This window comes from Ammodytes marinus (assembly GCF_949987685.1).
Source record: "Ammodytes marinus genome assembly, chromosome: 18".
In the NCBI taxonomy this organism is placed as follows: Eukaryota; Metazoa; Chordata; class Actinopteri; order Uranoscopiformes; family Ammodytidae; genus Ammodytes; species Ammodytes marinus.
The window spans coordinates 15,462,277-15,487,076 of NC_137222.1; the positions used below are offsets into that span (position 1 = coordinate 15,462,277).

At 41.2% G+C, this 24,800-nt stretch overlaps 1 protein-coding gene across 1 annotated transcript in view; it reads right to left on the bottom strand.

The window, feature by feature from the left end:
* Positions 1 to 5,898: 5,898 nt before the first annotated feature.
* LOC307265518 (matrix metalloproteinase-17-like) overlaps positions 5,899 to 24,800 on the bottom strand; it is a 58,723-nt gene continuing 39,821 nt past the window's right edge. The window contains exons 5-10 of the mRNA XM_080047270.1: positions 18,629 to 18,805; positions 17,474 to 17,576; positions 15,748 to 15,830; positions 15,001 to 15,153; positions 14,210 to 14,467; positions 5,899 to 7,618 (exon numbers count right to left, since the gene is read on the bottom strand). Coding sequence (XP_079903396.1) covers positions 7,293 to 7,618; positions 14,210 to 14,467; positions 15,001 to 15,153; positions 15,748 to 15,830; positions 17,474 to 17,576; positions 18,629 to 18,805 — 1,100 coding nt within the window. The 3' untranslated portion in view covers positions 5,899 to 7,292. The remainder of the gene's footprint in view (positions 7,619 to 14,209; positions 14,468 to 15,000; positions 15,154 to 15,747; positions 15,831 to 17,473; positions 17,577 to 18,628; positions 18,806 to 24,800) is intronic.

A 24,800-nucleotide genomic window follows, 5' to 3' on the forward strand; every position in this document is an offset into this window, starting at 1 on the left:
TAAGTGTACTGTAGGGATAATAAAGTGCACTCAATGGTTGCGTTCCGAATCGCATACTTTCTACTATATAGTATGTAGAAAGAAGATTTAGGATGTCCCGATTCTTGTGGCCAGATTTAGGATGGTTAGAAGTACCCGGATGTCCTACTTCATGCGGCAAAGATTGTTAGTGTTGAAAAGTGCATCCTATTTGGGCAATTCTGACCCACAATCCAGTGCGCACGTGAAGTGACGTCACATCGACGAAGCCTCCATATGAAAACAAACGGGGATGCGACGGATATAAGAGCAAGAGGCAAGATCAAGGCGCAATGTTATGATGAAATAAGAGAGTAAAGTATGTCCCAATAGTATGCCTACTGCATCCTAACTATTCTTTTTATCGTCGGATGTAGTATGTAGAATAGAAAAAAGAAAGAGTATGCGATTCGGAATGCAACCAATGTAAGTGTACTTACGTAAGTGCGCAATTTCAGACACAGCATTGGAGAATCAATGCAAAGGTGCATTAAAGCTGTTCTGGTGACATGAGGTGGCACAAAATCTCAATAAGACAATTTAATTTGTCACCCACTCGTACCTACATATGTATACAGTAGGCTATACAAATACAATCATTGATTAAGTGTATACAGGTGTATACACTCCTTTTCCTGTACTTTAAAACCCATTATAAATGAGTGTCTGAAGTGTAAGTGTTCGAAAGGTCTTATCAAAGAGGTAAGGATTGTCATGCAATGGAAAAAATTAATCTCCATCTTTTAGGGTGAAAGCTGTGACAAATTAAAATAAATGTAAAACTATTTAGGAAAATAGTGGAATTAATGAAAAGTGTTCAACTGAAAAAGTATAAAGAGGAAGAACGTAAAGAAGGCAATAGAAGGCAAGCGAAAGTGAAGGAGAAAGGGATTAAAGATGAGGAGGAAGCCCTTGGGAGGGCGCACAGGGGAAGGCAAAACCTCTTGAGACTGGCAGGGGAAGCTAAAGATAAAAAGGTAGAAGGAAATTGAGAACAATTATTCCGTCTGGGAAAAAAACAATAATAAGAAGAGCAGGCTCACAAAGGTAAGAATTCTAGGGCTTTGAACTGTTTAAAGGGAAAAGTTCTAAAGGCGAATATATTTGACCAATAACAGAGCTTTCTGATGGGTCAGCAAGTCAAGTGGCAGTAGAGGAAATACAAACTGACAGAGGGTTTAAAGAAGACTGGTCTGGACGTTGGCCAAAGCTTCTGAACAGAAGTTCACTGAAATATTTGACAAATATAAGACACCTAAGGAGATAAATGCCCTGCAGACTCGTCTGCTACCAACACTGATTAAACTGAATGAGAGAGACACTGCAAGGGCTTTGAACATAAGTTCATTTAGTCATTGTATGTATGTCCTGCTCTTTGGCATGATCTACTGTGGAAGTATCTATAGATAGGTCACTCATAAATCATTGGAGATGAAGTTTAGGCTGTTCTATACATGTGTTTCCAGCTACTGTTTGTTTTCATTCTTGACTAGACTACAACACTCATTTTGGTGAATTAGTTTCTGACCTCACATGCTCTATCTGTACTTTTACATCCCAGATCACCATCCAGCTGGTTTTAACAATGCATCTCAAAAGTGTATGTTTTATCACCAGCAGAGGGCAGCACTGTATCAATAAATAGTGGATGCTAAGATGTGCACTGGTTTAAATAATGAATTTATAAACTTTTCACTATATGAATTAATATTTTTTTTTACCAGAAAGCTAAAGCAATATTTTGCCTTTCCTTCCTATGATGGCTGCTCAGTACCATATCAAACCTGCATTGTGTTTGGAAGAAAAGAGTAGCACCTTAAGGAAACTTCTTCACCAGAACACTCCAATAGAAAGCACAATTCAAACCCCAAGACCTTCCTCTTGTGAGTGGTTGAAGTGTCTTTCTTAATCTTACATTATCTGAACAAGTCACAAGGAGTGCAGATGCTGAAAATTGAGATACATGTTCTGAAAGCAGCGCTAATTCATTTGCCGCCACAAGGCAGATGGTGCGTGTGGCAGTTATCATCCCACCACCTCCTCTCCAACAATCCCATGACAGGTTCTACGGTATGCTTTGCATGGCAACAGCTCCAGCAGCTTCAGTGTGGTTCACTTCAGATGGATTGTTTGGCTCCCTGCCTGGCTTACAGGCATGCCTCAAAGGCCTTCAGGTGTCATTTCCTGTTAAGGAAACATAATCCATGCCTGGCCGGGAGAAGCTCACATATTTAAATATATTTGCATATTTGTAATGCAAGAGCAGCTACCCTGTCTGAACCCACTCAAATCTGGGCCAGGGTTATCTGAACTGTGTGATAAGAGGGTGTAAGAAAGTTAAATAGTAGGAAAACCAAGGTTTTACTACCCTTAAAGCTACAGTGCGTACGTTTTTCATATAAATTAACGTTGGTTACAATACAAGCCATTGCCAAATGAGTTGACACAAAGTTGATTAAGGCTATCAGCTCCACAAAACTCTCTGTATTTCTCAGTATGGCAGTGTTTCGGAACTTGTGTCGTCCCCGACAATGGTGCAGGAGCTCAAGAAAAATCTCAAGAAGAGCCCAAGAAATGTTTCAGTTGTTGATTCCACTGCTAATAAAAAACCTGGGCGTACAGCAGAAAGAATAACATTTATGCAAGATCACCCAAGGCTTACCTCATGTAGATGCCAACTTAGAATTACTCATTGGGGCGACAGAAGTTACGCACTATAGCTTTATGACTTGTGACTGTAGTCCCTGTAGTTGCTCTCTGGTATCCTATCTTTTTTCACGGGGTCTCTCAGTGTCATATGTTTGGAGGTCCGTGTTGTGTATTCTGCACCTGCGCCGCTTCAAGGGTTCTGCCCTGGGCTCTTTGATGTGTGCATGATGTGACGACAGGCGAAAATGCAAAATGGACAGCCACAACAACAGCTGCTCCTCTCCCCCATGACCACCACCGCTCAGTCCACGGGGGAATATTCTGTAAGCCAACAACCCACAAATTTACACCCACACACACACACCTACACACACACCTACCTACACACACACACATACACACGCACACGCACGCACACACACACACACACACACACACACACACACACACACACACACACACACACACACACACACACACACACACACACACACACACACAAAGATACACAAAGATACACACACATAATCATATGCATGTGTCTGTGTGGGATAATCCAAGCTACCAGCGGTACAAAGAGAGTGTGAGAGTGTCTGATTTAGAGCATGGTTCAGAATTCCTATCGCTGCAGAGCACTTACCTCCCCAGTCTGAGTTAGCTCTCACACACACACACACACACACACACACACACACACACACACACACACACACACACACACACACACACACACACACACACACACACGCAACCACACACATGGAAAACCAAACTCAAATACAGAGTTGATTGATTTCGTGTTGCCCTTTTCCACTAGCAGCAACTTGTCACAGGTCTGACAACTGGCATCTGTCTGAACAGCAGGGCATTTGGTAGCCTACACTCTGCCATATGTTCATTTCAAGAATCATTCTTCCTTTCATTTACAACTTGGGTCTTATTTTAGTCATTTTAAGACGTATTCACATCGTTATTGCTCATCAAGTTTGCCCAGATTGGTGAATGTGGCTCCATCACTAACAAGGAGTCTGACGGGACAAGAGATGTGGGTAGTGAGATGATAAAGTTTGGAATCGGAAGGGAAAATACAACAGGTGAACCTTAGGAAGTATCCTATTACCGAACTCCAACTAGTACTTTCCTACTCACCATAGTTGTCCATGCATAGGCTAATGACAGATGAGAACAACTGTTTTGGATGCGCTGGAGTTACACCTCCAGATAATTGGTTTAGTTCATGCACCTGCTTGTTTATAACCTGTCTGATCATTGAGCAGTTACTTCAGTCACTATTTTAACAAAACTGATACAACATAATTGTCCTTTAACAGACTGTTTGAGCCGCCACTGTTTGGAAGCAACTTTCGTTATGCTCTGCGGATTATGTACTCACTTGCTAAATTGCTCCTTTATCTTTCCAGCTGTCTCAGTGGAGAAGACATTTCATTTCTCCTCCCATCTCTTCCATCTGTTTGTCGTTCTCCATGTTTGTTGGTGGTTTTTCTTCTCTGCCTGCCTTACATCTCTTCAGTTTCCAGTTCCCCTGTTTGCTTGTTACTAACCCTGTGTATCTGTGCCTATTAGTTTGTCACTCTCTGTCCATTTGTTTCTGCTCTCTCACCAGTATGCTCTCCCTGCCCTGTGCTCAGTTCTCAGCTCCTCCAATCTTGAATATTTTAGCTACGGACGGAGTGATTGATTGGTTCTGCCTGGTCCCATCTGGAGACTCAATCACTGAGAGTGCCATGTGTCAACTATGGAAGCAGCTCTGGGTATTCTTAAGCATATTTAGTGATACTATATTTAAAAAAAAAAAAAAGGTTAGCTTTCTATTTTTGCTAACATTCCAATATTGCTCGATTCAACACATCTAATTGGTGCGGTAATGGTATCTTGCCGTAGAGAGTACACACAGCTAGAAAGGGAGACATTTCTGCCGCTCTTGCCTGTGGGTGCATGGTTTCTCTCCTGTTGGCTTCTGCTGAGCCACACCACTTAATTAATACAACTCCAGTGTGTCATGAGGAGGTAAGGGAAAGAAATGCTGCTGTTGGCAAAAATAGCGATCCAGTCACTTTTTCAACTTTTCAACTTAATTTTACCTCAAAAACACAACAAAGTTTTGGGGTCTGCATTATTTTGGCGGGGGTTCATCCGCAGCCTTTGGGTATAGAATAAACGAACAAACAGCAAAACACAAACACCTGCAAAGACATCCACATACTCTATTTGTCCCTGTGCAAGATGAGGACATTACTAAAGTGTGTAAGGTAACCAACTAAGGTATCGTTTACTATTCTGTGAGAAAATGCAGGAATTGAACATTGCTCAGATGAGGGCAGTGTTGTTAACAGTGAAGATGCAGATGTTTATCATAAAGTAGGATGTGATTTATAGGTAAGGTTGATTTACAGCATTTCTGTTTTTTTATTTTAAAGATTATTTTTCAGCGTGTTTCCGCTTTATTAGACAGACTGGAGAGACAGAGTTGAAATGGGGCAAAGAGGGGATGACACACAGAGAACTGAACACGAGCCGGATGCAAACCCAGATCTGCTACTAAGCCTCTGACCACTACACTACGAGCGCCCCCCAATATTTATATTTTTTTATTATTAATGGGGAAATATAATGTGAAGAATTTCATAATTATGTTAGTTTCTAGATTTATATTAATAACCGAAATAGCGTTCAATATTTCCATACTATGTTTTTATATATATAAAAATAATTACTTATGAAATGAACCCTATGCCCTTACGTGTTAGTGACTTTGTCTTTATGCGAGTCCCGACAGGCCTGACATCCTGTTAACTTTGATCTGTGATATGCCTCATCTGAGCCGGGGAATCTTTGTTTTTTCTTTTTGGATTAGGTGACATTACTTTTTCAATTCTGTTTCCAGAAAAATGCTCTGTCATCTTTTGACAGCCAATCTGTTCACAAAGCCTCTCAGACACAGTGTGTGTTTATGCAACGTGATTAACATGACGTGGTTTGCATTCTAGATGAACAGCAGCGACCATAACAAGAGAAAACAGGCTTAAGAAACATCAGAGAGATGGAGAGCAGCTGTCCAGTGTCTGTCTGCAAGCTGTCCCGTTACCTTCATCCCGCTTCAAGGCTGGGCTCCTTTTCATTGACACTAAATTATGCAACACTCCGCTCACAAGGCTGCAACTATACAAATGCATGTGGCCGCAGTCATTCAAGATTTTTTTTTATTTTTTATACAAAAATATTTTACATTAGAAAACACAGCTTAAAATATACACAGTCCACTTGGTTATGCAATAACTGCAGAACCTCTCAACTCAAATATATCAGTCTATAGGTAAATATATCTTTACAGCAAGAATAAATCCAGAGGCCAAGTTGTGACTCGTGTCTTGAGAAGGAGCTAGGGGTGATAAAGGAAATGAGTCACAAAAAGGCTCTATAAACTCTATGACCTGATCAAAGCAATGTGAAATAAACAGGAATATAATTTTGAATCTGAATTTGATACAAAAAGATACAACTTAACCGAGAGCAGGGAATGTTTCCGAAGCAGAGGTGAAAAGGATGAATCCCAGGGTTAAACGTGCTTAAGCAGCAGTTCCTCACTTCAGAGTGTACAGTTGATGGATTTGAGCAAGCCAGGAAGCCGGTGCAGCCATCAACATACTCATCCATCCATCCATCCGTACAGCAGTCGCAGTTACACGTGTGCACACTGTCTGCATGAGAAGGAGCCCGAAGCACTTTGGTCGGGCTACTCCGTCTCTTACGCTAAACATGGATGGATATATGTATGTCGCTTCTGGGGTTCATTAAAAGGTTTACAATTACCTCTGGTGTTATAGTGCCATGCAGACAGGTCAGGGTTTATTTTTCCCAATTTCTGAAACAGCCAATACAAAGTAGGTGAACGGAAAGGTAAGTGGTGCACACTGCATCGGGAAATTACTTTTATGAGATCTGCCAATTATCCAGAGTAGAAGGCTTTTTTTGTTCATTTGTCATTTTCCATTGTGTTGAACAGCACAAACAATATTACTTTCACCTCCATTGTATTGTGTATTGAGGCAGAAACTGTTACAAACAATCCACATCATCTACATGGCTACATATCACTAGTGGTATGTGTGAATACAATATATTTTGTTGTCGTTTTGAACATATTTTGAGCTAATTGGGTGTCTCGAACCATGTAATAAAACATCTGCTGTAAATCATGAAATGTGCACTGCTGTTGAACTTTGAACCTGTCCACATCCCAGGTTGCCTTTGTCTGTGTGTCATGCACTGCAGCGGCACGTGAAGATGAATAATCATTGTTGTCGCTCTTGGAACACATTTCTATTCAATCACATTTTTTTCCCAGCAGAGAGGATGCAGTTTGACCATTCGGTAAAAAAAAAAAAAAAACCTTGTCAAGCACTGTGGGTGGGTCGATGCCTGTGAGGATGAGTACTTTAGATGTTGGCCGTGCCCACCAAATGACATGTAAAATAAATAACAAAAAGGGCGCATAAAGATACCAAGTTATATGAAAAAGAACAACATTTTCCAGTTGTTGTTGTTCCAACACTGAGTGTCCACTGTCCATCCATGTATTGGCACTTTGTCCCCAGGCTTTGGCATCATAGCAGTACAGAGTGGAGGGCCAGCCAGAGCGTCCAGAGAGGTGTGAGCAGCCATACAGGGGAAGGGGAGGGGCGGGCCCCTAAAGGTGAGGCGCTGTCGGAGGTGCAGGAGCATACCTCGTATCCGTTCTCTGCGTGGTCGGGCTGATGCTGCACGTTGCCTCTGGTCTCGGGGCTCTTGGGCTCCGTGTCCGGAGAGTCCGACTGCATCTCGGTGCACAGCAGCCAGTCTTTAGCGATGAGGCGCGGGTATCCTGCCTCCACCTCCATGTCACTGCCCGGCACTCGCCAGTACTCCTTTCCCTTGAAGAAATACGATGAGCCTTCAGAGAGAGAGAGAGAGAGAGAGAGAGAGAGAGGGAAAGGGCAGAGGGTTGTTGTTAGTATTGGTTTGTGTGTGTGTGTGTGTGTGTGTGTGTGTGTGTGTGCGTGTGCGTGTGTGTGTGAGTAAGTGTACTTGTACAGGCATCTTTATAAGGACAAGCTCGAGCATTTAACCATCGGAGTGAGGACATTTTTGTAAAGTGAGGACAGTTTGCCTGGTCCTCACTTCTTCAAAGGCCTTTTTGAGGGCTAAGACTTGGTTTTAAGTTTCAGATTAGAAATAAATTCAGGTAAGGGTTAGTGTGAGGGTTGTGTTAAGGCATTTAGTTCTGATGGTTAGGGTTAGGGTAAGGGGCTAGGCTAGGGCATGCATTATGTCAATGAGTGCCCTCACCAAGATAGAAATGCAAGAGTGTGTATGTGTGTATGTGTGTAAGACAAGAACGGAATATGACACAAGACTGAACTTTAGTATTATTCACACAAGGGACTGAAATGCTCTTGTCTGGAATAAGCAGCAAACACCATAAACACATAAAACATGGAGGGCCTTAATTTCATGAATCAGTGACCAAAGGTGTTTTATGCTTAGTACTTTCACACTGTTGTCAGCGTACCCTTAGAGACGGAGTGGTAATCATTTGAAACAGGGTAGGATTACCAAAGATACATATCAGTGGGCATGCACACGCGCTTCCATCATGGATAATCATATCATTTCATCCAGTATGACAGCAGTGCAGTCCCACAAGTGAGTCTACACACTAGCGAGATTTGGAGGGAAGAGTTCACATCAAACAAAAAATATCTGAATGTACCATCTTTTATTTTATCAAGGTAGTGTTTTCAATCAGGCCCCGTAGCCAAATGCGAGCCATTACGCTACCATGAAATGGTGATGTAACTTTTGTAAAAGAAAAAGAGAAGGAATGATGTTCAGTCTTCTGTACGCAATAGTATAATAAGTTTGGTGTTACAGTTGAAGTTTTCAACCACTAGTTACTCCTGGAAAAAAAAAAAACCCTGTATTCACAGAATCTAATCTGCACACCTATTGACACAAGACTAGTCTAAAACTAACAGCCTGGTAAGCAGTGGATGTGTGTGCTGCTCAAGTGGTAGGCAACATTCTCTCCATTCAAAATAATAGCTAATCAGTGTGTGTTGTCACAAGCCATTTTTTTTCGGTTGCCGTTAGTAGTCGTGTTGCGGCAATGATTTAAATCAGGATTCTGCTGGATGATCTGGACCAAATGTAAGGACGCAGAGGTACAGTACAGTATATACTTGAATGAAGAGTTGTAGCCAATAACTTTGCAGGTGATAGCTGCAAGATTGAGCAGCCAAATCGGAGGTGCCTGGATAATTGAGTACCATATGGAGCGAGCACAAACCATCCTTAAACGACAGTCTTCGGAGGGGAGGTGTATTTTATTTTTGCTGTTTAGGGGAACTGAATTAGTTATCAGAAAAATCTGATCAGGGATTTATGCTTTTGTTACACTAAAATAATGCTTTTAATGTGCATTAATAAATGTGTCCTAACTGAAAAATGATTAAGTAAAACAGGAGGAGTAAAAACATAAAAGGGGTGTTATGTATAGTATGTGGTACTACGTGTGCGGCTTCCTTGACACAATAATTGCACTGTGCCACTTAATAGTTAGTGACACACCCCCTACTGCGCCTGTCTTTTCAATGCATAGTACTTGAGGTAATTAGGGCGGTCTAAAATACCAAACTGTCACTGGCAGAATAAAAGAAAGATAAAAAAAAACTGCACACTGTGGGCTTCTTCTGAAAAGCCCACGTTGTAAGAGCAAAGCCTCCACAATGCGCTTTGTGCCATGATGAAAAGAGAAACAGATTCAGTATTTATCAGAAGTGATTATGTAAATGATAATAACACATACAGGTTAGGAGGACAACTTTTCTGCCAATCATTCTTTTCTTTGATGTTGTAGCACATACAAGACCAGAAAAAAAATTATAAAAATTAAAATAATTCCAGAGCCTGATGTAAAGTGAAAAATGTACTTTAATATTTGGTTAACATAAATCAAATTAATTTACCTGCAACTCAGAACTAACTTGGAGGCGACCCCCTCCAACAAGGCTATTCACCTAAGTGAATGAGGTAACCAACAGCAGAGATGTAAACATGTTATTGCATTGTAGCTCATTCATGTTGTCAATTAGTGACTGAAACAAGCAGATACATGTTGAATAGTAAAATAAAATGTTCTCTCGTTGCTAACGGCCTTGGATCTCGCCATTAACGATGGAGTCAATATTCTTTATATTTCAAGAAAATCACTGAATCAGATTCTGTAACACTGTAGAGGTTTGAGCCATTTGATGGAAGAAGTGACACGATGAGAGGAAATAGGAGCAAAGGTCATAGAATCACTAAAGGAATTCACACTGGAATGTATGTTTGCAAGCAAAAACAGTGTTTGTCTGCATCCCATTCTAGGTAAAATCAATACTGCAGCAACCAATTGCTTACGTCTCTATACGCAATGAAGAAAAAAAAAACTCTTTGGCATTCATTATCAAGGTCAAAGCATGGGTAAAGTAAGTAAGTACTGTAAGTAAGAAAGGAGCCAACATAGGGTAGTGTTTTTACAAGAAACTGTGGCTGTATCTCTTAAAACATGTTTCTTTTTGGTGTTCATGAGAACAACAATGTAAATGCCTAAGATGTATAAAGTAATGTACATTGGTACTGGACTGGTGCTGGTCTGGTCAGGTTTCACACACAAACTAGAAAAAAGTTAATTTCCTGTCCATAATCACGAGAGGATATTCAAGCCTGGCCACCGCTTGCTGGAATAAAATAAGGTATCCTCTATAGTGAGCAGACACACGCATTGTACCTCTCAACGTCATTTCGAAATACAATTAATTTCTCTTGGCCCTAGTTTAACCATAAAAAACAAGTCCCAAAATAGCTCTCTTAAGCCCCTTGCAGTGAGGAACGGCGATAATAGCCTCACTTAACACAATTATCCTCACTCTCTTAAGTATAAACCAACCTTGATCCTCACAAAAACAGAAGTCAACGAGCACACACACACACACACACACGCACACACACACACTCTCTCTTATCCATCTATCATTATTATTGGAAGACCAAGACCAAAGGGCTGAACGTCACTGTGTCTTTTCTTCAAATTCATCTCTCTTTTCCTAAGAGACTAAAAGACTTACGGCTGTCAAAAGTGCTGACTAAATATTAAACATAACCACCCCTAAAAGCTTATAATAACCCCAAAATCATCTTGAAAATACAGTTATTCTTCAGATTCACTGACGGAGGATGAGTCAGTGGCAAAGCTGTACAAATGATGATGGAACTTAACTAGGAGGCTCTTCCTGTTTGTGCTTCACCTCATAATAAAGTGATATATAAAGTTTGTATTTTATTTTCATCAATAACTTAAACACAGTCTGAAAAGAGTGTAGTTTTGTGCAGTAACTTCTAGAGCCAAAACACAAGTATCTAGAAAGTGTTAGAATTGGATTTATCTTAAGGCAATATCTGAATAAATGGTATACAAACCGACCCACTGTAGCTATCAGCATGCCCGTTTACAGAGCTTAGGCTGTGTATTAACACTGGCTTTTTTTCCGGCCTCACACGGTAGGCCTATGGACAAGAAGAGGATTGTGAGGCAACAACAACAAGCCTTCTACAGAATCGCTAACTACGACTTTAAACTGCAATAGGTTCTTTGCAGGCGGTAGGCTACTTATGCTTATCATTACATTGTCAGTGTTGGCATTTTCATTGAAATGTAGTTGTTGGAATCCAAAATCCCTATTATCTAAATGAAACATATAGGACTACTTTATTGTAGCACATTCTTTGTTACTTTAACTCTTCTTCTGTCGCTCCACCACACTTATGGATGCTGGCTGGTTGTTTAAGTGAACATCCTGTACAGGTTAAAGATAATATCCATGCCTGACTAAAAGGCTTAACTATTCCTGGGTGCCTAACTGTCTTTAGCAGCAATGATTATGATCACCATCACAGCTACATTAATAGCCTTAATGCTCCTCTTTCCCCCAGAGCTATACCATTCTGGTTTTACTGTCTTTCTCTCTTTCAATAATTTTTTACCTCCATCTCCTTCGAGTCAAGCCATCTATCTTTCTAACATCCCTTCTTTTTTCTTCCTCTGTCGTCATACTATCTTTCTATATCCTAAGTGTCCTCATATCTGCTCTTTTATGGATCCCTCTTTTCTGCACTTCCCTCCCCCCATTTCCCTCCCCGTCTTTCTGTTCTATTTTCATAACGAGGTGTCATCATATCTCCCTCTTGCTGTCATATCATGCGTCTCTCTCTCTTCCCCTGTATGTTCTCTCTCTCTCTCTATTCTCTCTATTCATCCTGAGCTGTTGACACAAACAGTGAACAGGCTCTGATGTGGCTGCAGTTCCCAGGCCCCCTGCTCTGTCTTTGTACGTTTGTGCATGCAGGTTTCCAAGTTTGGCCCTTCCAGGCTCCACGGTGATAATGGCCGGGGGTTGAGTCAGAGTCTAGTACTTTGTGATTGGCGGCTCCTCACAGACTCGCATGCATGCATGCAGACACACACACACACACACACACACACACACACACACACACACACACACACACACACACACACACACACACACACACACACACACACACACACACACACACATCAAAGAGCTTGGGGCAGGACTCTCTCAGAACACAGACCACTTAACACCCCACAGGGGAAGAGCTTCCTTACACGCTGCAGGCGGGATTAGAGACATCCTGGATCCCATCGCGAGCGGCCTCAAATTTCAGACACAGCGGCTACTTTTCTAAGGGTATTTTTAAAATCTAAAAATGCCCATGCATCATTCAGAGCCTAAGACACACACACACACACACACACACACACACACACACACACACACACACACACAAGATAAAGTTACACTATTTACACCTCTCATTAACATGCACAAGTGATCCAATGACTGTAGCTGTGGCGTTGCGACCTTGACACTCGGCTGTGGCCCTCTGTGATTACACTGGCCGAGCTCCAAGGTTTGAATGTGTTTGACTGTGTGAATGTGAAGCAGAGTGTTGGCAAGCAAGACCATGTGTGCCACCTCACACTGACAGATAAAAGGTTAAAAATAATATTTTGACACAAAAAAAAGGATTTTAAAATGGATTTTTCTTTTTAAACAAGCAAATGCAAATTTGCCTCTAATCTGTATTCCGCAGCCACGTCAACAAAATAGGCTACTGTGCAGGAATACGACCAGGGGGCCACACCACCATGAAATAAAAAGAAATATTCCGACAGAATGCTCTATTTGAAGAGTAATACACTTCAACCTGGAATAGATTTTCTTGGGTGAAAAGTTGCATCTATGAAAGATAGAAAGTGAGTTAAACTAACACAATTACATTTTCAATTTCACCCAGCTTTTAGCATGCAATAAATAAAGAACCTTGTTCATGAACAAGAGGGACCTCTTTATTCAAAAGAAAACAAGGTACGTAACCTTGAAATCTGACTCAAACATCAATATAATTACAGTGGCACCAGATATTGAAAGCAAGCCATGATAGCAGTTGTGTTTTTTTTTTCGATTTTCAGAAATTCAGATGGAAACCAAAGTCAGGAGGATCCTCAATTTGGGGTGAGGCATGTCTATACATAATGTGATGGTAATATATATGAAATAGTTGTTGAAATGTTTAAGTCAGACTGACCTAGATTGACCTACCGACCGACCAATCAACACTGCCATCTTATTGAAGTGATTCCAACTATTTCAGACTTTTTCCTGCTCAGAATCCTAATCTAAAAAATTTGATCCGAAAACTTGAAGCTGTCTGTTTGGGAACCTTGCATAATTGTTCCATCCTCGTGTCTTGTTCTTCATTCCTCTTTGACGATTTCCCCTGAGAAGGATATTGCACCGTCTTGCCTTAGGCACCATAAAATACAAAAGGTCCCAGTGAGCTGATGCTTTAGTAGAGTCTTACAACTCTATTTATCCCACGGAAATATATGCATGTATCGCTGGAAGAAACTGATAGAGGTGATTGATCATTCAAAGGTTAAATGTATTTATCAGATATACAGGTATATCATGTCTATAATCAATGTTTAAGAACAGAAGATTTCTAAAGAAGTCACTGGATTTCTTCTACACACCTTTGTCACGATGGCTTTTGGGCGAATGCTTTAGATCATTTATTTTGTGCAATACTGAAAAAGTAGCAATACAGCTCATTATCCGGCATACATGTATTTGAGATACGTTAGAGAAGCTACCATGTGATTGAAACAGTAAGACAAACTAAAGTGACAGTTGACTAGATCAATGGACCCAGAAGGCAATGATTGCCACTCTGTCAGTCTTGTGCACTACGAGAACCCAAAACCAGGACACCCTGGCCTTGAGGAACTACATCTCCCAACATGTATTGGCGTACTTATAGATTACTAGAAATCATCTGTGTGTATGTGAGTGTGTTTTTGTGTTTTGAGTACATGCAAGTGATGGAAGAAGAAAGAGTTTCAATGGCCACTCACCGTCAGACCACCTCATGGAATCGTCCAGTTGTGGTGGCAGCCCCTTCCAAAGCGAGCTGTCTTTAGGGTAGCCCAGGTCCATACGCCTCAGGTGGTCGTCGTAGCGCCAGTAGTGGTTGTCCTTGAAGAAGTAGGTTTTTTCGTTGTGCAGCCAAACAAAGGCTGCATCCACTCCTTCCAAGGGTAGGCCAAAGTCACTGATTGAACGAGGGTAACCCTCTTCCACATTATTGTCTTTAAAAACCCAGTACTTTATACCTGAAGAGTGTGGACAAAGAAAATCGACCTTATAATCTATAGTTTTTATATATCAGACAAAGCAGTGTATGCACTTGAGATGATACATTTGAAAAGGTGAGGGATCTCAAAGATATGTAAAGGACACTTTTCTCAGAATTCAAAAGATGTTCACCTATCACTGGTATGCGCCCAATGAAGAACATTGTCAGAGAGGAAAGCTGCTTTACAAAGTGTAATATCAAACGTGGAACATGCCCTTGTTCTTGCACCCCTGCTTTATGTCCTCTTGCAAAAACACCTGCCAGGAGCCACAGGTGTGATCCGTCTCTTTTCATCTTGCTTCTTTATAGTGCAGATGAATCACATATAAAATAGGTTTTCAAAATCATTTTCTTGACACCCTGTCACTTAAAATGTGCACTATACATAGTGCATTTGAGCCATTAAGTGAAGTGAATGTAGATGCTCACTGGCACTATTGAACCTATTATACATTTTCATTACCAGGATTTGAGAACACATTGGAATGCATTTTTATTTTGGTACCGTACCTTTAAAAAATACTATTTTGTGGTCCCCGGGCCTCTCATACACAGCGTCCACACTGTCCAGATTGGGTGGGAGGCCCCTCCAGAAGCGATGGATCTGAGCCGGACGCAGAGACACCAGGTGCTTCTCACGAGTTAGTCTCCAGAAGTACTTCCCTATGAGGAACAGGACTGGTTGGAGTTAAGAGGGTCAGAAGTATTTGCGATGCAGACTTGTTCCGTGTAAAGTTGATCTATGGTCTTCTTTACCACCTCTTTAGCTGGTTGACTAAAACAAAATAGGAAACTGCTAGCAAAAAATCTAGATCAATTTAAAAAAAAAAGATTAAAAGACCTAAATGATAGCAACATTGATCAATACACTTTTATCTTCTGTGATATATAACAAAAAGGTTAGTTCAAGTTCAGCATACTTTGCCGACACTTCTGCAGCTGAAGGTATGCGAGTGGGTTTCTTGTTTCTCTTGTCAGTGGGAGCTCACAGGTCATTCCGCCAGAGGGCAAGCATGAAAGCCTGATGTAACGTCTGGACTGCAAGTCTCTGAGGAGGGCTCAACATGCTCCTTTGGGTTTCAACACTCACCCACCCCGCACGCTCATCCCCACCCTCTTTCCTACTCTCTCTTCTCCTTTTAATTGTTTCCTCATTATACTTCCTCTCATGTAGCTCATTGCTTTCGTATTTTATTTCCACGCAGCTCTGTAGCCTTGTGTCTGTCTTTGTTTCTCCCTTTTCGTGACTCCATATACCTTTGAAAAAGAAGGCCTCCCCTCGGATCTGGGCCACTGCATCAAAGTGACTGGTGCATCTGTCGGGGGCATCTCGCGCCAGCCTGAGAGAGATGTGAAGAAAAGTTGGGAAGAAAACTCAGTGAAAAAAAACCCTGCTTATTTAAAACTGGACATACACACTTTCAGCCTTTGATCTCCATCCAATACATTGCTTGTTTTATTTTAAATTAGATATACTGTATGTTGATCCATTTCAAGATCTTTTATGAATAGAAATGTTGTTCACGCTTTTCTCGCCGTCCACCGCTACTCGGATGCCTGCACTTGAGTCAGTAAAAGCAGGCTACACAAAGAAGGAGATGCTATCAGGCTGACACAGTGACTTCCCTCGGTGCATTTATCCCAGGGGTTTTTAAGTGATTGGAAGCACTGACACAGCCTGCCTGCTAATGAGGAAGCCATAAACACCACGGGCCGGAGAGTATAGGGAGCCCGCCAGGCCTTCTATTACCAACAAAGGTCTTGATTCAGAGCTCAATTAACACTACACCCCTTTCTAGTGGTCAGTACAGGTGCCCCTGTCAGGCTTAATCCAGCCTGTTCACACCTCGTGACCTGATGGCGTCAGTGGGAAATTATTAATGAAGGCAGTGGAAGTCCAAAAGTGGGGAGCAAAAAAGATTGTGAATTATCCCACCGCTGCCTGTTTAGCTTAGAAATTATCCTCCTCAGCGCTGCCTCACTTTGTTTGTCTTGTTTACTGTTGTATGTGTGTGTGCGTGTGTGTGTGCATGTTCACGTGTGTTTTCAAATCTGAATTGCAGACCTTCAGAGTGAAGATATTTCTGTGAAGTCTTTCTTCTGACCTTTAGGGGGCTGTTTTAAGGTCAGTGCTTGGTGCTTTGGTTGTGTGTGTGTGTGTGTGTGTGTGTGTGTGTGTGTGTGTGTGTGTGTGTGTGTTATGTACACACTCAAAATACATAAATGGACCAAATTAAGTCTAATTATCCTTGATAATCTGAAAAAGTACAGGCTGATAGCAGCCCAACTGGCTTTAGGGAATTACTTAATTAGACGGGCAGGCTCTCCCAAGATCACTTTCGGCCTCCAATCTAATTGCTTTGTTGGCACCTCATGACTTCTTATCAAAGAAACACGCTTTACAATAAATGTTGGGTATTCCTGCATGGATTCATTAATCTGTTTCTCAGGGGAAGTGGGGAAAGGAATATGAAAAATTAAAAATTATGCTGATGCACAGGGAACAACCAGAAACGTAGAAATCTCTCTATAATGAGATCAAATACATTTACCCTGCAATAAACTACCGCCTGCGTGAGGCCCATTAAGAGTGTAGTGTTCCTATAGATGTAGCTGAACTTCTAATATGACCTCAGCTTCACTAAAGCCAACTATTTATGACTGTGTAAACATGCCTAGTTAAGGAATGTATATCAGCTTGAAACAGGGAAACAGAGCATAGATTAAAAAAGTGTTTGTGATTTTTGCAGATCTTTATGCATCCTGCCTCCATCTCTTTTGGTGCCAACATGTTGTTGTTGGCCTACAGCACAGGCAGTGTCATGTTGAAAGGATTTATACAGTAGAACGGAGCACTGCCCTCTGAGATAGAGACTGAGGGAAAGCAGAGTGTTTTTCTTTTATGCAGTATAGTGCCATAACATTTGATTGTTAATTTTGAGGTTGCCTGTGAAAGATGCCAAGTTTATTTGTATCTACTTACAGAATGGTGGATCTGTTTTCGGGAAGGTCCAGCAGGATTGGAGGTTCAGCCGTCTGGGCGGGGTTGCCTGGTCGGTTTGTGTGGGACACAGAGTCTCTGACACCTAAGTGATCAAATGTCATCTCAAATTAATGACACATTATAAACACATGTAATAACACTCTTTTGATTCTTAATTATTTTCTCTATACATGTTCCTCTCCAAAGTTACCATTTTTCCTATGTTCTATAGCATAACATAGCACATGCTGCGAGTCATTCTCTCCCCCCTTCTTGTCCTTCCTATTACGTACATCCCACATATCTCACAAACTACATGCATGGATCCTCTGCCATTTCCTATATGAGAGAACGGTGTGAGTAGGTCACATGCCATGATGATGGCCAATTAACTCCATCATGATTTCATGAAAATCAATAACATTGCGCCACAGAGCCCATCATTTGCTGCTTCCTACACACTGGGAGGTCCCTAGTATCCTCACTCTGCTGGGCTGTCAACCCGGAAAAAAAACGTCCATTTCCAGATCATTACTGCACAGGCTCATGAGTCATATACGTAGGCAGTGGAGACGAGGAATATACTGTGAATGCAGACACACACACGCTGAGATCTTCCACAGCACCGATCAGACATGGAGAAAGGCAGAGCTTATTTTGCCAGTATGTATGCAGTGTAGCATACGTTTCGATATTATTATGTAAACAATCATAGAAAGGCATACGCCCAGTAGATAACGACATAGGCTTTTAGTGAGGTGCAGAAAAAGTCGAGAACAGTATTTCCAAGTATTTTGGAAATACATGAATAATGAAATATTCAAACAGTGACTTGGGCTCAATGTCATAGACGCTGTTGCTTCCATTTTTTAGGCTCCCCTTCCATAGTTAAATGGCCACTTTGTTTCAATTCTGACAGCTGCTGTCCCCAGTGCTAATCAGTTACTAAAATACCATAAAGGGCATGTGTGTGCTAGAGGCATATGTAATAACTTTCATGAAAATCGTGATTGTTGAAAAAAAAATAAAAATCTTGATTTCACACACACACACACACACACACACACACACACACACACACACACACACACACACACACACACACACACACACACACACACACACAAATGAAGTTGACAACATATTTGAGCGTACCATAGAGCTGCCAGACGCGGACCTTGTCTTCATAGGGCAGGTCGTATTTCAGAGGGTCTCCTACTGGACCCTGGTAGTACGGCCTCATGATGGACTCTATGGCTGAGGTGTGCACCAGGCCAATGGCGTGGCCAAACTCATGGACTGCCACCGCAAACAGATCCATCCCGTGAGCTTCTGAAGGAGCCAGAGACAAAGAGATAGATATTGTTAAACAAAAGAAGAGCTGAAAGCATGGTGTTAAAACATTATAAGGAAATACAGAAATTACAAGAATATTATGGCTTGCAGCGGTGTGTATGGAGAAGCTGAACTGCTTTAGAAATCTGTGATGTGATGTGTGAACGGATTATTAGGCTTTTCCCCTGTGACTAATAGCATATCACAGTTCAAGTGGTCGATCATGTTGAATGCATTGTTAAATATATTGTGAGTTTCAGCATGAACAGGACATGAAAGATCTTTAGGTGAATGGCAGTCCCTATTGTGACCTTTCCGCTATAAGACTGTCTTTTTCAACTCATCTGCTTACGGTGCAAATTAAGAGGCATGACAGACAGCTCAGGAGGATTCGAGTGCTGTTAGGCATGTGGTACAGTGAGATAGCTATGGTAATACTGCATGAGTCCTTGGGCTGGCAATCAAAATCTGAGTGCGGAAAGACACCTAAAGTGGCTGCAGGCTACATAAGCACCTTTCCCTCTATACGTTCATCTTAAAAAAGCCCTCCAAACTCCTCGACGAACTCCGTGAACCAAGACAAAACCTCAGGCTTTGAGATTGAGATTTGCAAAAAAATATGGAGAGCTAGCGTGTCGAGCCAAGCTAGCTTAGAGTTCCTTGGAGACTAGGCTGCAATCACATTACCTAAAGTTAGCCGTGTGTGTGGGTCATGCACTCCTGCCATCAGTACAAAATGCCCACTCAAATCTACAAGAGCAGATGGTGCAAAGAGGAAAGGTGGACAAAAGGCGGTATATATATAGAGAGAAAGAGAGACCAGGGCCTAGAACTAAGTATGTACCATGTCATCACATTTACAGTCCAAGTGACAAAATAGATGTAAAGCCTCTGGACAAAGTCAGAGCAGAGAGAATTGGGGGGCAAAGCAGATCCACTTTGGAGAAAGGTAGACAGAAAGGACTTGGTGTATCTCTACAGACTGTTGAACACAGATTATTGAATATTGTTCTGGTGGATTCACAAGTAAGCCATTAAGTAGCTTTTTTTATCAACAGTAATGCTTCCACTGCATGATGCTGAAAATGGGAATTAAGGGCTTTATTTAGTAAACCTCTAAACTTTTCCTGTCTGCCATTCCTCCAATCCTCAAAACAAGGATCATAGGACGGGGTGGCTTTGATCTTAGAAGACGTTTGAAAGACTTCAGTCTGGCTACAACAAACACATCACCGACGGATACCCTGAAGTTTGCCTATACAGGGCCAGCATGTTTATTTCCCACGGGGGAAGAAGAGGCATAAGTAAGTAAGTAAGTAAAGTAATGTTTATTGAAGACGCAGTCAACATAAGTCTGCATTAACTTGGACAGTCTCCAAATTTCTATGGTCCTCAAACAGTAGCTTTATATGAGCAGTTATAGGTCCCATATTATGCTAAATGCACTTTTTAAATGTGTTCTAACATATCCATGGGTCCACGGTGTGCCTAGAGACTGCCAAAATATAGAAAAAAATAACAATCTCTCCTGTTCTCACTCTCCCCCTTTCTGAAACCCCCACCCCTCCCCCCCAATATACTCCAGTCAGAATTTTCGCCTTTTCTGACCTCACAAACTGGAAAGCCAGAAGCTTCCACTGTGCAGCCCACACCCCTATTTCTTATTGGTCCACGGCCCTGACAGACAGAGGGCGAGGCGTATCTGGCTTCGCTTCCGGACAGGGGGCGGGGGCAGCTCAAAGATTGTATATTTACGAGAGGAGCTGCAGCTCTTTTTAAAAAATAGGCCATTGTGAGATTAGCTGAACATCAGCATAGTACAATAAATTATCTGAAAGTTTTTTTCAGCAAACAATTAAAGAAAAACGTATTAGGGACCACTAAGACCATTTTCTATGGTGTATAATAGAACCGAAAAGTGTATAATATGGGAGCTTTAACACCTTCACATCAGATCTCCTGGTATCCTGGAATGCACCAGCTTTTCGTAAATCCCTCACTCAATTATTCAGCTAGTTTTAAACAAGTGATTCACCTAATTGGGTTGCACAAATTTAAACTTCATTGAAGCCTTAAGTAATCAAGACATTAATGTGTAAATAGGCAAGGACACATCTGTATAGCACTATCCAATGAAAAGCAATCAACCCTGTAGACAGAGCAAGAAGAAGCTCAATATTATTTTTCATCTTTAATCCAAAGGGGTATCATGTTAGCATTAACAGTTACATCTAGTCGTTACAGGGTTTAGAAATTTAGAAAAGAGACTTATCTCTACATGATAACTAATTATTTCTTTAAAGATATTTTTTGGCCTTTTCAAGCTTTATTTGACAGTACAGAGTTGAAATGGGGAGACAGAGAGGGGGGATGACGTGCAGTAAAGGTCCACGGGTCGGACTCGAACCCGTGACCACTGCAACGAAGGCCAGAGCCAATATAGTACGCGCTCTATCCACTACACCACCGGAGCGCCCCATGATAACTCATTTTTGTGGTGCAACTAATTTTAATCCAGTCACGAGTAAATCTCAAGAAACATTTAATTTTCATTTAACTTTTATTTATCCTCGAGAGAACAATTGAGGGGTGACCCTCAAACACCCCCACCCTTAAACACTTCCGAAGAGCTAAGGTGCAACTGTCTCTTGGTCCATCAATGCTGTGATCAGTCTATTTCCAAAAGTTCAGGAGGTGCTACGACATGGAACAACATGGCCCGGCAAACAAACCAAAATCAATCAACCTGAATCAATACGACATGACACTAGACAGCTCAGGGACAGAACACCTTTGGAGCCATCAGGGGATGCACTTAATGCAACAGCTGAGGACTCACAGCTGGTCATCGACAGCGGCGTGGCCCACAGCCAACATTCAATCAACGGTTATGCACAAAGTAGCTCTAATAATTAAGCAATCAGCAACCTCTGCAGAAAAACCTCCATATTCCCCCTGTTCAAGAAGCCCAAGAAGCTTGCATCCAACCTCATTACAAACTTATCCTACATGGATCGACAAACGCATTGTTCCAGGAAGATTCTCTGGATGATTGGAACTGAGAAAGCCAGCTTCTGCTGACCAGTGCTCCTCATCAATATGGAAATCGGGTCCATAATGTACAATAGAAGCCACTGTTTACAGCTAGTTCTTACATTGTCTTTAAGCAATTACTAAATACTTAAAGTTGCATTTAACACTGCGTTCCAGTTGGGGATCCTTTTTGACTCGTTCTGCTTGAGGTTTCTTCTATTTTCTTAAATAAATAATGTTTAAGTCACACACATTGTAGGTCTGGAACTGGCGGTGGTGATAGTTGGGATTCCGTGTGTGTTATTTTTGCTGCAAGTTGCATTTAATAATTTGTTCTGTGATCAAACTTCTTCTAACTGCATTGCAATTTATTTATAACTTGTTCTAGTGCAGAGCCCGGTGCAGTATTCTCTATGGTTGCAAAGCCTGGGTTTATTAGCATATAAGTTCACAGTAAAGGTTATGAGAATTTGACAAAATGCAAACTGAATAATCGGCCTGGAGCAACCTTGTGTAATGCATACAAAATTGATGTTGTGGTTGCCTCATTCCTGTTCCTCTCTGTCAAAGTTAAGGTGAAAATGATATGCTGAGGTAAATATATAAATATGCCAGGGGTATTCGTTTCCTCTCCTCCTTCACCTCGTTGTACATATCCAACAACATGTCAGTTGAAAACTAGAAGTGGCTGTATTGTGGATGCTGCTACTGTGGCAGGTGCATTGTGTATTGTGTCAGATTTCATATAGTATGATGGAATCACCTTGGTTTAAAGTGCCTCCGGTGCTCCATGTAAGCATCATTTGTTGGGCAATGAAGGTGGTGTAGTCAAGTGCACCCTTATTTGTTGATACAGTATGATGAAACCACTGGTCTCAAGTACTTGACTCAGTCTAAACAAAAGCCAATGTGCCATAGACAAACGTTATAGCTTTTACGGTTGACCTGAGTTAGTACTTGAGAGTCATAAATATTTGTCACAGTTTAAGTTTTATTTCAGGTTCATAAATGCAAATCATTGAATCTTTTCCATATATTTTCCTTCACAGATAGACAACAGTTACATTAGCTTGTCTCAAATTGCCAGAATGAACTATCAAGTATAGAGGAATGTTCACTAAGTCGTTAAAGGTGGAGTCAGCTATTTTAGAGAATGCTTGTTGTCAAAATCCCTTATTTCTTTTATCAAAATCAGTGAATATCTCCTTATGATCGTATTTCTATACATTCTGTGTGTGCGCTGAAAAAAATCCAGTGTTACCACAAAGCCTATGATCTATAAATGGGTAAGTAAATAAAGTGTATGTTGCTATGTATCTAGCAACAACCTGTTACAGAGCCTAGTCTGTGTATTATGTATGTGTGTTGGATATTTTTCCAGCACACACACAGTATACGGAGCGGATATACACTGATTTTGATCAAAAGTGATTGACAACTTTCCTATGGTTACAGACAGCAAGAGTACAATCCCTTACTGATGTCTCAGTAAGCTCAATGAGCTCTGACAGAGCTGTGTGTATACATGTTTATTCGCTGCAGGTACATGGACACAACTCAATCTTATAATATATACATAACTGGCTGACATTGTCAAGTCTGTCCACAGGCACAGATATCAAATTTAATAAGAGTGACCATAAGCAACTAAATTAATGTGTTGCCTCATATTTCATCCAAACTCTGCAGACAGAAATGCTGGCATATATATTTATAGTATGAAGCTCTCAGTCAAACCATCATTCAAGTGACTGGCTAAGTCAGCTGCCACAAAAATTGTATTCACACAAAGTAAAAGTTGTCCAATTTAATATGATGTAATACAATGCAATCATATTGTATATATCAATAATGGGGACAGATATTTTTGGGAAAAAAATGAAAATAAAAATGAAACACATTTAGCAATTATACTGTAGTGGACAAGATGTTGACCCAAACCATGCCAGCAAAATGTCTCCCATTGCACAAGGGACCTAGCCTGGTCCAACCAGACCATCGTACTTCATTTCATTTATACAGAAGGTCTGGAACTGCCCTATTGGCAAACGTTCACTCACTTGGAGGCGGGTGTCTGTTGAAGTTTAAAACTATTTGGATAAGAAAGGTTGTAGGAGTACATACTTTCCCGAGCTAATGCACAGAAATACACAGGTCGGAACTCGGAACTACCAAGTTGGAAATTTCCAATTCCGAGTATAAAGGAACGCAGCATTCAACTGAAACTGGCGCGCGACTTTGACGTCATCGTTCTCAGCCACTCGATCTGTTCGCTGATTGGACACTCAGAAATCTGTTCGAGCAGGAACCCGCTATTACCACCCCAGCCCCAGACTGACTAGGGGAGAACGGTGTAAGTAGGCACACTTTTTACTCTAGTGAGAATTGCTCATCACCTAAACATCTTTCAATAGTCATTCCTACATTAAATTGAAGCTTAAGGTGTTGGCTTGACATGTGTACCCCTCACTTTTTCTATCTTATTGTAATAAAGAAGAAATTAATCATCAAAGACACCCTTACACATTGAGACAACCAACCCCATCAAGGGGTCGGTTGTCAAACACTATGGGGTTGTTTGTCACAATGTTATCTTAATGGGAATAATCTTAAAAAGAAGGCAAGCAAGTAGAACTAAATTAGAAAGTGTAATTGCATTGTCAAGTTGACAAATAGGCCTACATAACTTACTGTAGCCTTGGCAGCTGGTCTAGTTTGGGATGCACTGGGTTGTTTTGATTTTGTTGCCCTTTTTTCTTTTGCATGCTAGCTGCCTTTTCCTGCTCTATTCTTTCCTTCTCTGGGGTGTCAGTGAGGATACAGCTTGACAATTTCTTTCGTTATTGGGTTCCTTTTCTGGCTGCAGCCTTGAGATAACATGTGACAACCAACCCCCCAAAAAATTTGACGACCAACCCCAACTTGAATTTCTTGCTAACATTAAGGCCAACAACCATCT